Genomic DNA, 16,538 nt, shown 5'->3' with positions numbered 1-16,538 from the left:
TTCTTTTATTTTATTTTATTGAAAATTTTTTTCGGAAATTTAATTCTTTTTTTTTTGCTTTTAACAGTAAATTTTTTTTTTGCCCTAATCTCTTTGTCTTCGGCAATTCTCAGTCACGTACAAAACCTTTTTGGTATTTTTGTGTTTTTTTGCCTTTTTGAGTTTTGTGGCTAAATAAAGTCATAACAGAAACCGACATATTTCTTTTTCAAAGGGAATGTTTAGCTAAACATTCTCATATAGTAAAATAATAAAAACGCTATTACTGGAAGAGAAAATGTAAAAAACTTTCCTAATTTTTTTCTGTCATGAGGATTTTTTTTTATTTTTATTTTTTTACAAATACATGTAAGTACAGAGAGAGTTAATAATCCATTATATGGTGGTAAAAAGTTGAAAAATCATAAAAATCATAATATCATTTGTATTCCCTAAATTATATTTACATTTATACCTAAATAAGGTTTGAAGAAGTTGTTAAAATATTATTTAAAATAAATTTTATTTGTCAAAAGTTTGTATGAATTTATAAAATAGTGCAAGCAAATGCATGCTTAAAATTACATTTTAAGAACATTTCTGAATATTTAATTTCATGATCAAATTATCTGTATTTTAGCAGAAATGTTTAACTAAATTCATGAAAAAATTAAAACCTTGTATTGGAAACTTTGGACAATAAATGACCAACATGTGACGTTTTTCTTTTACAATATGGATGCAGAGAGATTTCGATTTTACTTGTCAAAATAAGTTAGAAATCTACTCGAAAAATTATTTGGATCAGTTACGCGGACTGATCGTTTTATTAAAGTATTCTTTAATTAATTTAAGGATCTTGGTATTTACTATAATGAATCATTTATGACAATTTGTTAAACAACTCAATAAATTTTTGCTTCATCGCCTGGACACACGGCGATGAAGAAACATATACTTCCAGAAACATATACTTCTGTTATTTCTTAGCATTACAAACGAGTCAGCAAATTTATAATGCAAACTGTACATACGTTTATATGTGTATAGAAGGAGTATAATAAATAAATAAACAAAAAAAAAATATTAAAACCATACATAACATAACTTTATATTAAATCCTTAACTATACAAAATATTTTCAAAGAATCATTCATGTTTTAAGTGTCTAATAACGAACAACAATAACATATACGAAGCTTAATGATAAACTTCAAGCATAAGCTTTGGCACAGAATAATTTTTGATAAAACTCATGTTTTTATTAAGGTACCAACTAACAAGTTATAAAACTCAAGAAAAAAATAAGGAATAAATCCAGTCCTTCATTTACAAAATACAACATTTTTCTTTGAAGTAAGCGGGCTACACAAAATTATTTCAATCCAGATAACTAAAGGTTTCGCTAAGATTCTATGTATAAAATTTGCTATATTCAAACAGACGAACATATGAATACATTGACAGACAGAGTGAGTGAAACCCATTAGCTTATTTTTCACAAATATTTATCGAAATGTGAAAAATTAAATCGTGATTTGCTTATGCTTTCAAATTCTTTAGTGTATGGACGTAAGTAAAAAACTTAAATGCAAATTACAGAAGTAAATCATAGTAAGTTTTGATGCGAAGTTCCATAGGAAGAAACCTCTTATATATTAAAACGTAGTCGTAAAAATCCATGTTTTGTAAAATGGCACATTTCTCTTTAACAATTTAAGTCTAGGACTTGTTATTATAAACAATTAGATAAGTCAAAATCTGACCAAAATTAATATTCAGGGTGATTCAGTAAAGAGTACAATATTATATATCATAGTTTATAGCACAACGGTTTCCGAAATACAACGATTTTAACGAATTTTCACGAAATTTCTACTTGCCCTAGTTTTTTTGCGTATAACGTCTCTTCCAAAAAGTATAAAAGCTTTATACAAACAGTTATTGAAAGCTAGTAAAAGGCTTGATAGTATGATATTTTGAATACAGTTAGTTTGTCAAAAACTTAAATTTTCTCCACCTAACATTGAAAACATGAATTTGAAAGAACGTTGTATTGAAGTTATATGGGATAGTACAGAAAATTATGTTCTAAAAAAATAATGTTCCCACTGAGTTTTAAAGGTTTCAGTCATCTATTTTCGATGTGGAAGAAGAACGTACGGGCAGACATAGTAAACGAATGCACAATTTTTTCGAAATTTTGTAATGTGATAAAAAAATGAGAAGTAAATCTCATACTAGTAAACATGTTATAGATCCTTCTGAATAAAATTTGCTAATCCAATAAGCATAAAGTAAACTGCTGTTTATTATCCAGCAGTTATAACGTTCTGTAGCATCTTGTAGCATTTTAATTTTAACAACTCCTTTTGTTATTGGAGACGTTATTAAGTTACATTTTTAATCACATTTAATAATTTTAATTTACATTGCAAAGGATGCAATTTCAATATAAATTTACACTTAAAGAAGGACACTTTGGACCATTTTTCATATTTAATTTCTTCCAAAGTTATTTATGACTTTTAAACATTTTATTCATAACGTTTTTATGTATTTCATTTTTATATATTAAATCTTTTTATAAAATATTCAATATTTTAAAGTATAAAAATATTAATATGTTGAATGTATCTTATGTTATACGAGTATGTATATATGTTTGTAAAATTGTCTATAACTTTAACGTTTCCGTATTGAATACATTATTTGACAAATAGCTACTAATTTGTCAGTATTACTTTAGTGAATGATTTGTATGTTTATTACCTTTAATTTATCTGAAATTCTATTCATGAAATATCAATACGAGATGTATGAAACGATGATGAATCAGACAGAAATATTTTAATATTGTACTCCGACTATATTAGAATGTAAGGTTTCTTTTATTTTTTCGAATATTTATGAAGATATCAAAGAAGAAAAGTGTGTTGTTTTTCTTATTCTTCTTCTTCTTTTGATTAATTGTTATTACCTTTTAAAGTAATACACATATATTTCATATGTAATTGTTTTGTCATTTAAATGATACACATACAAAAGTATAAGCATATCCCGTTTAAAAAATTTCAATTTTTTCTTTGGCATTTAATCTTCATATGCTATCATTATAATCATCAAGTCCAGTATAATTTAAAGTTTATTTGTTTTGGCTATTATAATAAAGTTTTTTCTATATCTGGTTTAAATTTTTCTGGTTTTCATTCATTTTGTAGCCGCTTTTTTTTCCAATATTTTGAATGAATTTCCGTAATTTTTACAAATAAAACCGAAACGAATCTGAATATCTTTTGTTTTTTTTATTTTCTTAAGAAATATGTTAAAAAATATCTTTAGGAAACAGAGAGATGCTTTAGGGTAAACTTAAGGTAATAATTTATTAAAAAAAAGAAGAAGACTATGTATACACATAAAAAAGAGCAAAAAGTAAACCTCATAAAAAATATGAAAAACAATAAGAAAAAAGTAAAATATTTGTTTATCACATTTTTTAGATCTGTTTCACTTTAATGATTTTTCACTTATGAAGAATTTGGAACATATTAATTTTAGGAGAATAAGAATTATGATAACAATAGTTGAAGAATGTTTAAAAATTTAAAAAAAATTAATATTTTTAATTAGATTTACAAATTTTGTAAATCTTAATTGATTTAGAAATTGAAGTGCTCTATTACAGGATTTCTATTAGCAACACTAAATGAAAATTTAAAAATTCAAACTTTTCCAAATTTATTTTCATAATGGAAAATAAGATTGTAATTATATTATGTCTTTTATAAAGCACGCCAATTAATGCTTGACCTTCCAGAAAATTTGTAGATCCTTATGATCTTTTTTTATCTACGCACAATATCATTTGGCTAAAATAATTCGGTTTTTTTCTGGAATTCATTAGTCTATAAATTGTTCTTCGGTGTTCGGATTTATGCTATTCTATTGGCTCTCATTTCTTTCCCTATCCACTCATAATAAAGAGTAATAGTGTATCATACATATTCATATTAAATTGTATAAAATAGATGAGATACCTATGTGTTTTTGAGATAATATTTTGTAATTGCCGCGCTTTATTTCGTCTTTAATTGTATTGCTTGCTAATTGTATTGCTAAGATAGAATTTATTGAGACTCTCTCGGCATTCATATGCATCTAGGGAAGAAAAGCACTTTCTTTTAAAGTTAATCACCAATTCCCCTCCTTAATTTCACAACTTAAGTAATAGCAATCATAGAGAACAATTCTTGATGATGTTTTCACTCTATGATGTGATGGGATGTTGGAGAAAGAAGACCCTAAAAGTCTTCCATTATACCAAAGGATATTTGATTCCTTTAAAATTTTTTGTTTCTTAAAATCATAAAAATACTAAAAATTAATAATAGTATTGCGGGTTTTTTTTAAATAAATATTTTTCAAAAATTATTGGTGTTAAATTGGTGAAGAAATAGTCGATTATCATCCGCCAATGTCTTGGTCTTATCTTAATTCCTTATTATGGCTAATTTTAATTGTATCATAACATATTACAATCTTATTTATCACAAAATACGTTTTTTCATTTCGCTCTACAGACAATCAAATTTTATTATCAATCATCGTTTTAATTTTTTTTCGATTTTCAAACGCATACACCAAATTTGGGAATCCTTTATCTTGGAATTAACATAATATTCATATGCTATTTATGTTTTATTTATGATGGCGGATTTCAGGTTGGAAAATCAAAGTGGCACTACACTGCGACATTAGAAGAAGAGTTGTTCTATTTTATAGAACAATTCTGCTTATGTTATTAAAATCTCGATATTGTAATGATTACATTAAAAGAGTTTATCGGTATTTTTTTTGCTCTTTTCAAATACTAGCAACTGTAAAAGGATACAAAGCGGTTAATCAATTTATATAGATAAATATCTTGTATGACTCCTGCATTTTAAAATGTTAGTACAATTCAAGTTACAAATAAATTTTTTTTCATAACTTTTATAATTTCACAAACTTGAATATTTTTACAAACTTAAAACCATACAGTTTACTTTATCCACGGGCTTAACTAGTTTGTCAACTTTTTTTTTGCTTACTTAATTTTATTACATTTAAGCGAAACCAAAATTTAAATTACTTCTTGAATTAAAACATAAAATTCAAACAATAAAAATATTAAAAATGAACATTAATAAAAATATAAAACAAGAGAAAAAAAACCTTAAGAATCACCGAAAACTTCTTTATTTTTTTTTGTGTTGATGAAATTTATTACATGTTGACAACAATAAACTTTCGGAACAGTCCTAAAAACAAAAAGGCATTTTAAATAATTTGTCAAGTAACGAAAAAAAAAACCAAAAAAAAATTTTTTTGGAAAACAGGTATAAAAAAATTAAGACTAAAAAATTAGTAAATCATAACTATACGAAATAAAATAAGAAGTTAAAAGTTAAACACCTGTGTTTAGTGTAGCCTCTACAAACAACCGAAATTATTAAAAGAACGCGAAACTATACCGAAAGTTTGTTAAACCAGACAATGAAAATGGTGTTAGCTTTACGTATATTTTTACTTTGATTTGGATGTCATGATAAGCCGAAGTATAAAAAAATAAATTGAATTTTTTAAAGAAATCTTAGATTTCTTAGAACTATCACTGAAAACAACACGGTAATTATACCAAAATTAATGTATCCATACATTTTATGCTTTAAAAAATTTGAATACCGTATTTAATCCAGAAAATAATGGACCGTGCCTTAATCATAAAAAATTATATGAAGCATTGCTGTTTTGGCTAGAATTAAAAAAAAATTTTTTTTTATAATTTTTAACGCACTTAATACATGTAAATGATATTTAGACTTAAAAAAATCTACTTATTGTGAATTATTTTTTCACAAAGAACTTATTTAATTCTGTAACAATTTAGAAAAATTAAATTTTAAGTTTAATTAAAAATTTTGGATTGAGAATTATTATTTCATTTCTATTAAAGATTATATACAGCACAAAATTTAAAAATTTGGTAAGCTATCAAAATCACGGTTTACTTTAAGTTACACCTTTCCATTCTAACTTTTTAAGGACTTTTCCATTCTAACTGCTCTGAAATATGTATCGTTGTGTTTTATAAACACTTACTAGGAAGGATCCAGGCCTTCAATATTTCGTCAGCTGAATGAATATTTATCTTATTTTAAAATTGAGTTGCAGATTTTTACTCGAGGTCTTATATTCTTAAAGATTTCTTAAAGATATGAAGTTTATTTCTGAAATAATTATAACTTATTCTTATGAAAAATCTTATTAAACAAATGTTCTTAAAGGGTGTTCTTAGTGCTTTGTCGTAAATTGGTAAATGTTGTTTTAAGGTAAACGGTTATAATTCGGTTCTAATACAGTTTTTTTTATAATAACTTCTTACTCTACATAAAGGTAAAAATCTAAATGAAATATGTTTTTAAATATACGAGTATTTTTTATAATTAAATTGATGTTCGAGTTCAGAGCACTTCCCAAATTAAATTTAATGATTTTAATTTAATGTGTAGTTTTTCGGGGATTTTTTCAGAAAATGTTGTAATTTCATTTGAAATTTAAGAAAAAATATTTTTCATTATTTTCCGCTGAATAAATGCGTGTAAGTCATAGTCTAGGTTTCAGAATATTTAGATTTATTTTTTCTAATTTTATACCTTTTTCTTAAATGTTTTTATTAATTTATTTAAAATAATTAAAAAACTTTCGGACCAAATTAGAGCATTAACCTTTAGCAACTTTCTAATTTTTAAGTAAATAAGTACTGCCCATCCGTCTGTTAGAATGTCTATTCCAGCGATGTCCCAAAAAGACATTGAGCATGAGCTATAAGCTAAAAAAGTTTTTATAAATTGTTTAGATTCGCTATAATTGAGCCGAATTCATTTTCGAACTGAGCGACGGTTTGCGTAGCTGTAACAAAAAAATTAAAATAAGTTACTCAAATCTGGGAGACATAGGTACATGTATCTGGGAGATGTTATCTGGGAGATGTATGTTAAATTATACAGCAACAAATAAAGTTTGTTTGTGGGTTTTGTACCACAAACCGTTAAAGTTTGTTTGTGGTTTTTGTGTGTCGCAGCTGCCACATTTAGTCGTATTTCAGAAACTTAAAAAAAGGCAATAATTTAAGAAAATTTAGTTGCTGTTGTATATAAATTCTTGCAATAGCTGTAATACAATTTCAAAACAAATTTCGCGATTAGCCCAAATTCTTTACACTTAAGCAAAAAGTCTAATAACAACACTATTATTCAGAAAAAAATATTAGCGGGGACTTTAACGATAAAGTCTTGTTACATACCTTCTTGATATCTAATTTCATTTCTTCATAATTTTTAAATAAGGCAACGTTTTAAAAATTAAATTTTACAATAAATTATTTAAAGTAATTTTAAATTTAAACTCAAATTTGAAAACATTATTATCCAGATTTAATAGTGTGCACACATTTTTAAAATTTTGCAATAAAAAATTTTAGAGAATCGTAATTAATAAAATTGGTTCAAGGTTTTTTTCATACAAATTGACAAGAAAATTTAAAATTAAAAAAAAATTTGCAAGGATATTTTTTTAACAATAAGAAAAAGGATAATTAATCAATAGTACAGAGGTACAATTTTGGTATAGAAAAGTAATACATAGATAATATTGCAAATAAACAAAAAAATATCCTTGTCTTGAATTTGATTAACAACACTCTAATAATTTTTATGTAAGAATGTTTTCTTGTTTGCAAAAAATGTCAAATTACTCAAAAATACTGTGGGGCCCGAAAAATCATTTGTCATTGCTCAAATTGGTGATTACATAATATGAAGAAACGGTATTTCTTTTTTATTGATGAGGCATATATTATTGTCGTTTAGAGACCCTCCTAGACAATTTTAAAATACTGTTTTATATTTTTTTTGTATTGCTCAAGTCAAATGCATTTTTAATAAAAAGTTAAGTTATATGTGTACTTGAAGACAAGCAGTGTATGTTTATACATATAGAAGTCAAAAAATGAATTTAAAAAGATATTTACCATATAAGAAGTCCTAATGATAGTCTTTTTCGAGAGTTACAAGTTTTAGTTTTTAATATGTATATGTAATGTAATAATGTGCATCTATGTAGGTCTATTATTTTGATTAAAATAATTTTAAAATGAAAAATTGATATAAATTGGTAAATTGAGAAAATTGGAATATATGGCATCAATATACAACTGGTGTTAAATTAATTTAAACTCAAAATAAAACAGCGTTCATGTAAGCTACCGTATTGTTATTGTGTTTTATTGTAGTTTGCTTTCCTTTAGCTCAGCATAGTATTTTACTTTTTTAATTCAAAATAAAAAAAGGTTAGTAAAAGTGAAAAAAAAAAAAAAAAAATGATTTGAAAAAAAAATTATAGAATTTGTAACAATTGATTTTTAACATTTCTAATTTAAAATTTTCAACGCAGTTTATATGAAAAAAAGAAAAAAGATTAATGCATTTTCCGTATTAAATTTAAAACGTTCGCTAAAATGCAATTAGTCCGGCTAGTAAGTCTTAAAATATAAATGTATATTGGAAATAAATGTTGAGCATGGACATATTTTAACTGAATAACTAATTGTTAAAAACTAATAAAAACTACTAAATTAAGTTCATTAATCAAATAGGTAAATGATTATCGCGCTTCTTAATTGTCCCAATTCTTCTAAACACTGAAAATGTGTGGTATCATACGATTTGATTTTTCGCAATTAAGATGGAATTGTTGATAAACAAGAGAAATTTGTGGCAACAATGAATTACATTCTAACAACAATAAAATATAAAATGTTAATCTGTGCCGTGTTTGGTACGAGTAATAAAGAATCATAAACCATTCAACATAGCTTAACTTATTAAACTAACTAAAATTGTTGAAAACTTCAAATGGCTTTCCTCAAATTTCAATCATTGACTCTTAAGATTAAAGACTAGAGATCGTCTGATATTTATTGTGCGCTACGGAAAAATGTTCGTTTTAGTCGAATACCTCTGGATTAAGTAAGTAGAAAACAGTTAGTAAAAAATATCTCCATTCAAAATTACTTTAAGTTTTAATTACTGATAACAATTACAACATATTGGAGATCTTATAACTTTTTCCAGGAAGAGATTGAAGGATAAAAACAGAAAAATTACCAGTTGGTCACTTATTTTTATTTAAACTAAAACATCAAAAAAATGTAGATGTTCAATTTATTATTTGAAATTTCGCTTTGACGTTCATATTGCTGAAGATTTCAACTAACTAATATGCGGAATCATTGTTTCTTTTACAATCTGATGGTCAAATTTTGCTATTGCTGTCTATTTGTAAAAACCAATAACTGGTAGTACTCGTATCTTATCGTTCATCGGACGACTTTTCATTATTTCATATTAAATTCAAATACAATATTTGAATTTTTCGAAGAATTAAAATTAAATATTCTATTAATTTAAAAAATTTATGTACTTACATATTTATAATATTTGTATAAGTTCAGAATTTAGTTGTTATTTTTAGTTGTCGGAATACAGATTTTTTCTTTTGAATTAATTCAATACTATACTTTATCTAAATAATCTTATCCTAAATTATTTTTAGGAATAATTTTCTAACAGTATGCAAAAATCTCTTCTTGATACCAATAAATTAATTTCAAGAATGTAAGAACTAATTAAAAATATGAGAAGTATAATTAAGGACATAAATATTAAATATTTTATAAAATTTAATTTTAAATAAAAATTAGTAAAATATTGTTCTTATAATTTTCTAACTCTGGAATTGCCATGATGGTAATCTATTGGGGATAAATATATCCTCATAGTTTATTATTACCTACATATTTTTGTTAAATACGGACATATATGGCTATATTTAGGCCGTTTCTCGCCAAAATTGTTAGTTTATTGTTTTTTTCGCACCAAAATACCACAAGTGTTAGTGCGATAGAAGAGCATATAATAAATAATATCGAGTGTATCTATGTAGGTTATAATTGTTTTTAACCATAAAATTGTATAAATAATTTTTGGCAATTCACTTGACGATTGCAATTATGACTACTCTTTTATCTTATAAGACTTTCATCGTCATCGAACTAGAAAATAAAAATTAACTAATAAATCTCAGTTAAAATGAAATGTTTTCGATATTAAAATGAAAAATTTGTATCCCATTTAATTTTTTTTTATTTCTATTGTTTTTCGTGTGTTAAGTATTTAAAGAAAATTTGTTACAAAGTAGACTTTAAAGTAAAAAAAAAGAAGCAAAATTGACGTTATAACTAAGATTTTCCTTGTTAATATTGAAGTGTAACAATTTTTTGCTTTTATTTTATTATTTTCTTCTCTTTCAATTAAACTTTTTCTTTAGTTTGATTTTCTGTTATAGAAATTGGAATGAACTGTCGAACAAAGAAAAATTAGATTTATCAGATTTAGAACTGAATGCTACTGCACTTCCAATATATATAAATTTATATACATGTGTGTAGATTAATAATGTTATAGCTACACTATTTATTTTATATGAGCTATATCGTGTAGCTTTCTTAATGATGCATTGATAATGATAATAATGATGAGAATTAGAAAATTTTCTGATGAGGTGCACAGTTTGGTAATGAGGTGGATAAAATTTTTTTTATTTCAATTCTTTTCCGGTAATTTGATATCATCTGTGATTTTTTAAATAAATTTTTAGCACTTTTCCAAAAATTTTTTGAAAAAAAGTGCTTATTAGTTTCACTCTGTCCGTCCGTCCGTCCGTCCGTCCGTCTGTCCGTGTGTCTGTTTACAAAACTTCTACATTCTTAAAGATAGAAAGCTGAAATTTAATATGTACATAGATCTTTACTAGAAACTTATTTTTGTAGAACAAAATTTTTACCTATCTCCCCCCCTCCAGAAGTTATACCCCCCCAAAGCACTAAAAATGGCCTATTTTAAATATTTGTTGCAATGAAACCATAAGCATTTTTGAAATTTTGCAAACGCAAACAGGCAGTGACTTGCTTCCCCTACCGCGGTATACTATAGTTAAACTTTAGAAAAACAAAATGGCCGTTCAAATTTACCGTTATCTACAGTCCTTTTTTTCCAAATTTTTGATGTCGTTTTTCTTCTAGACCCCAGCATGTAGAAGCTTGAAATTTTAGGGGCTTGTAGACATTAACAAGTAGTTCATTTCTTTAGAAGAAAATTTTTTTCCATCTCCAGCCCCTCTCAAGTTATGGCCTCTTGAATTTTGTAAAATTTGCATTTTTGACACCTTATATTTCTGAAACCGGAAGCTTTTTCAAATTTCTATAAACGCAAAAATTTAACGGTAAATTCCACGTCATTAAAAAATATAATTGTTTTTCTTAACTCACGCAATTAACCCTTAAAATCGAGCATTATGTTAACCCCTGTTTATATTAATTTTGGCTTTATATTAATTTTTTTGCTTTTTTGGTTCATCCTAAATATATGCAATGCTAGAAATAGTTTCGTTTATAAATGAAAATAATTTTAATAGTGTGGTGGATATACATAGACTGTTTTTAAAAGCATTATTTTCACTTGTTGAAGGGAAAAGTGCTACATTACAAACCATTGGTTTGACCCAACTTTTTATTATAATATTATAATAGTAATAAAACAATTTTTTGAAATAATTGATTGTTAATGGTTTGGGAAAGAAATTTAACGCATAAATAGCTTTTAATAAAAATATAAACGTAAAATTTTACTTAAATCCGTAATAATTGCAATTTTTTTGTTTCCTTAAGCAAAATAATCAATAAATTTGCATATTTATTAGCAATTATGAAAGCGTTTTTAAGAGTTTTTGATGGGAAATATAAAATAACATTAGCAAAAACTAAGAAACTGTAACTATGACCATCAATATTCTGTATCAATATGAGTTATAGTAACGTAACGTAATAATAACCAATGGTAATTACAAATAAATATACAATGGTAATTACAAATATTGCCAGTCTAAAATGAAAACGCTATAATTTCAAAAACCAATTTTTTTAATAGAGACAAAGCAAATAATGTTTAGAAATAAAAAATTTAATATTTTTGGATTATTGATACTATTTTAAAACCAGGTTTTAAGTTGGACTAAGCTCTTTTCTAACATTTCTAACTAACAAGAGGACACAGTAAATAATAAATAACGTATAGTTCCATAACCAATATTTTTTTTTTCTAAAGCGTCTAATTATTTTTGAAATTATTGTCGACTTTATCGTTAAATTACTGATTCAAATTAATTTTAATAATTCTACTTATGCGTATGTAACTATATCAGCAACTTCATAATAATCAAATCACAAATAAGGATAATGTTGTCACATTAATACTAGGTCCATTCAATGGGAAAACAAAATTAGTTTTACATATACTAGAATATAAAAGATAAGCTTTGCAGTTTTATCTAATTTGATTAAAAATTACACAAATTTCAGAGTCTAAGACGGTTATAATGAAATTAATAATACAAGGATAAAGTTTTTCCATGTATTTGCCTACGTATATGTACGTATATATGGTAAGCATACGCGTATTTACGAAAAATAACAAAATTCCCTGTATACGCAATTTTAAAATCTTATTCAAAAGTTGGTATTTGTTATATAAGAATATTCTGATTTGGACAAATTCTTTGTTTTTAAGAAGTTAATATAGAAGAACATAGCTGTTTATAAGGTACAAATACAAGGTTTTATAAGATACCTCATCCAAATTAATGTGTATGGTACATCATAAATTCAATAATTCTTGTAAAATTTTGATAAAATTTTTAGAAAATCCAATTTAAATATAAGGTGTATGTACTTGTTAAAAAACTAAGTTAAAACATAAATAAGAATTCCAGTAGCACTATCCTAATTTATACCTACATGAATCTAACTTTAAAATTTAATTACTCATAATAACATAAATAGAAACTCATTATACAAAGCTCAATACAAAGTACAAAAGACTATGGTGCCCAGCTTTATAAGAAAAAAAAAATACAAAAATCAAAAAACTTCCCTGCTGCAATTTAAATATAGTGAAACCAATAAAGAAAATTTGGTATCATGCTGACTTTTTAACACCAATATAAAAAAATGGAAAAATTATTTTTACGGCATAGGTACAGTAGCATATTTTGAGTATTTTTTTTTTATTTCTTAAAAGTGTTACTCAAAATTAAGCATAGTCATTTAATTTGTATGTTTATGGAGTAATATAGCATATCATTAGATTTAAATCTTGTTTTTTTTTTCTTGCCTTTAAGAAATTGCTGACTTGACTTCTTATTGAATCGGTAAGTATATGAAAATAATTGAAATTTTTTCGTAAATATTTGATTGAAAATAAAAATTTGACCACCAGAGTAAATGGGTTATCTATCAACGCACATAAGCAAAATGTGTTCGTATTATTTAATAATGAAATGATGTGTAAGTAAAAAAAATAAATGACCTTTAAGGAATTTAAATACCTTTTTATAATACCCAAAATATTTTTAAATTTTTAAAATAATTTTTTTAAATCTCATTCTTCACTTCTTTTATTTTGAAATGTAAAAGACTGTTGCAAAAACTAAGAAATTATATTTTTTTATCGCAAGTATTTTAATGAAATCGAATGGGGTCAAATTATAAAAATTGGTACAGAGCTGCAACTTTAGAAGTGTCAAACATAAATTAAGTGAATTTGGAACCTTTTAAATGTAATAATTTCCTTTTTGAATGGTTCTCGAATGTGTTTTAGAGTTTTAAGCTGCATAATTTTGTTTTTTATGGAAAAAATTGTTATAGGAAATAAAACAACATAATTTTTTTAAATTGAGCAAAATTAATTAAACTTAAAGATTTTTTAACGTTACATAAACTATTTGAAAACAGTTGGTTCTTTTAAATTTTTAATTGTTTTGATTTTACTACTGCATTTCTTGTATAAATATTCGACCGGAAAAATTTTGAATTTTTGTAACCAGCTTAATGCAATTTAAAGGATATTTAAGTGGTTTTTTAGTAACACTGCTGAGCTTTCTCGTTTTTATTGTATGCGGCATCACTCATAAAATAAGAAATCTTTAATCGTAAATATCACACAATTTTTGTGTATAAAGGGAAAGTTATTCTTTAATAAAGTGAGTGAGTTCGGTAAATCTTCAAATTTCGTGTGTTTCTTGAAAACAAACCAAATTCAAATAAATATCAAAAATATTTTGGTCATCTATTTCTTTATAATTAAATAAGTTTAAGTATTGTTTTAATTTTTGGAAAAAATTAATCTTCTTTTATAAAATAGTGAACGAAATGTGAAAATCGACTCGATCCTAAATTGTTGTAAGAAAAGAGTACTAGTATAGTTGCGGTATTTTAATACTTAAAATAAGTTTAAATACACACCAATATTTGCGTACTTATACCTAAAAAAATATTTAAATTTCAAATATTTTATTAAATAAAAAAAGATAATTTAATTATAATAATTATAGGAAAAATAACATGCCCCGGTTCAATTTGTTGATTTGGATGCATTTGTGAATTCTGATGATGATGTTGATTCGGCATTTGTTTATATGGTACAGCGCATAAATCCTGTGTTGGCACCAACCATGAATGTGTAAATGGTGAACCAACACTACCAACACTAACACCAACACCAGCCATACCAAGTGAACCCATATGATGTGTCATTGGTCCACCAGGTATACCAGTACCTGGTTGCCTTTGATAACCTGCCGCTGCATAATCCATTGCAACAGCTTGATAAGGCAACATTTTTAATAAGTATTTTTAATATTAATGGTTCGATTAATAGAAAAAAAAGGAAAAAAACTCCGATAAAAATTTTTTATTCTTTTAAAATTTTCTTAATTTTTTTTTCAAATTAAATTAAGCATGATAACTTTTTTTTGTTTTTATTTATTTAGAACTTAATTTTCTAATCTTCACTCTTAAGTATTTTGTGTTTTAAAAAAAGAACTCTTTTTTAGGCTCTGCTTTTTGTCAGCTTTCAGCAAAATTACTTTGTCAATTTTGTTATGTAATTTTTTTTCATAAATATTTTGAAATTTTATTTTTTTTTGTAATATTTTATTAATTTGTTTAATTATTTAATGTTTAATTAGTTTAATTTTTAAAAAAACATTCGAATTGTATTGTAAAAATTAAAAAAATTATTCCATTTTTATTATTTTACAATTTTCAAATCCTATACTATATGCATTTGACATATGATGTCATGGTGTCCACTTTTCATTGATATATTTTACTATTAGTACGTGTACTTTATTTATAGCATGTTGAAACCGCACGTAAATAAATTGTTTGTTTTGTTTAACATCAATGAATGCATTTTATTTAACATGAAACTATGAAAATATATGAAAATCAAATCATGTCTAGAAAATGTACGAATCACATACCTATATTTTTGTATTATGAATAAAACGAAAATTCTATATGATCAGAATATTAAATAAAAAATATCATGAAATTTATAATTTTATATTATAAAAGAATTGAAATTCTCATATTGATCGAATCCCAAATTTGGAAAAATTTGAAATTATTTCACTTTCTCTTGTTATTGATTAAAATTCAATTAAAATTTAAATATATTAATTAATTGTATTATTATTTATAATTATAACAATTATTTTAGGTTTGACAATTATTATTATAATTTTGTTTCAAAAATATTCCGTTAACCCGTATAACACTTGCATCGAATAGAAACGGCACTGAGCTTAAAATTTTGCTTTTTTTGTTTTAGTTTTTCTTTTAACTTTCTACGACAATATTTTATTCTTAATGCAAGTTATATATGCGAAAGGGAGTCAAAAATTGTAATTTGTATGAAGAACACAAAAAGTATATTCACATATTTGTAACACACGGAATTAAATAGTATAACAAAAAACACACTCGTTTGAAAATCACACACAAAAAATACATAAGAGTGTAGTTATTCTTATAGTTTTCTGTTTTCCTCTTTTAAACTCGCTGTACGTGCGAATATATTCACGTCACAATCAAAACTGAAAACTTCCCGAATACAAAATTAAAAACAAAATTTTTTGACAAAAGAAAAATACATATATACATACATAAGTGATATACATATAAAGTAAAGTGTAATAAAAAAGCAACAACAATAATAAAGAAGTGAACTATATGGAAATTGAAAATAAAGCAAAAATAAAAACTGAAAATAAAGGACAACACTACAGAAGTATAAAACAAAAATAAGAATACAAAAAAAAAGCAAAGAAAGAAAATTTTGATTTTTTTTTGTGTCATTCAATTATTTTTTTTTCAAAACATTAGGGCTGGATTATACCGTTTAGTTACAATGTATTAGTGTTAAGAAATTTTAACTCAGTATATTTTATGCATAACATAACTCTACATATACAATATACTTATACAATATAGAAAATATACACGTCGTTATGAGAAATTGTAATACCAGCAGCAACATATTTATGCATATAGGGTATAT

General features: G+C 24.9%; 1 protein-coding gene across 1 annotated transcript in view; it reads right to left on the bottom strand.

Moving 5' to 3' along the window:
- The window catches only part of LOC129608931 (protein trachealess), a 37,629-nt gene extending 22,180 nt beyond the window's left edge, over positions 1 to 15,449 (bottom strand). Inside the window, exon 1 of the mRNA XM_055520736.1 lies at positions 14,541 to 15,449. Coding sequence (XP_055376711.1) covers positions 14,541 to 14,812 — 272 coding nt within the window. The 5' untranslated portion in view covers positions 14,813 to 15,449. The remainder of the gene's footprint in view (positions 1 to 14,540) is intronic.
- Between the last annotated feature and the right edge of the window lie 1,089 nt (positions 15,450 to 16,538).

Source organism: Condylostylus longicornis, unplaced genomic scaffold, assembly GCF_029603195.1.
Source record: "Condylostylus longicornis isolate FDR11 unplaced genomic scaffold, ASM2960319v2 ptg000038l, whole genome shotgun sequence".
Taxonomy (NCBI): Eukaryota; Metazoa; Arthropoda; class Insecta; order Diptera; family Dolichopodidae; genus Condylostylus; species Condylostylus longicornis.
Note: the sequence above shows the minus strand (reverse complement) of the source record. Positions and strands in the feature narration are given on the sequence as shown.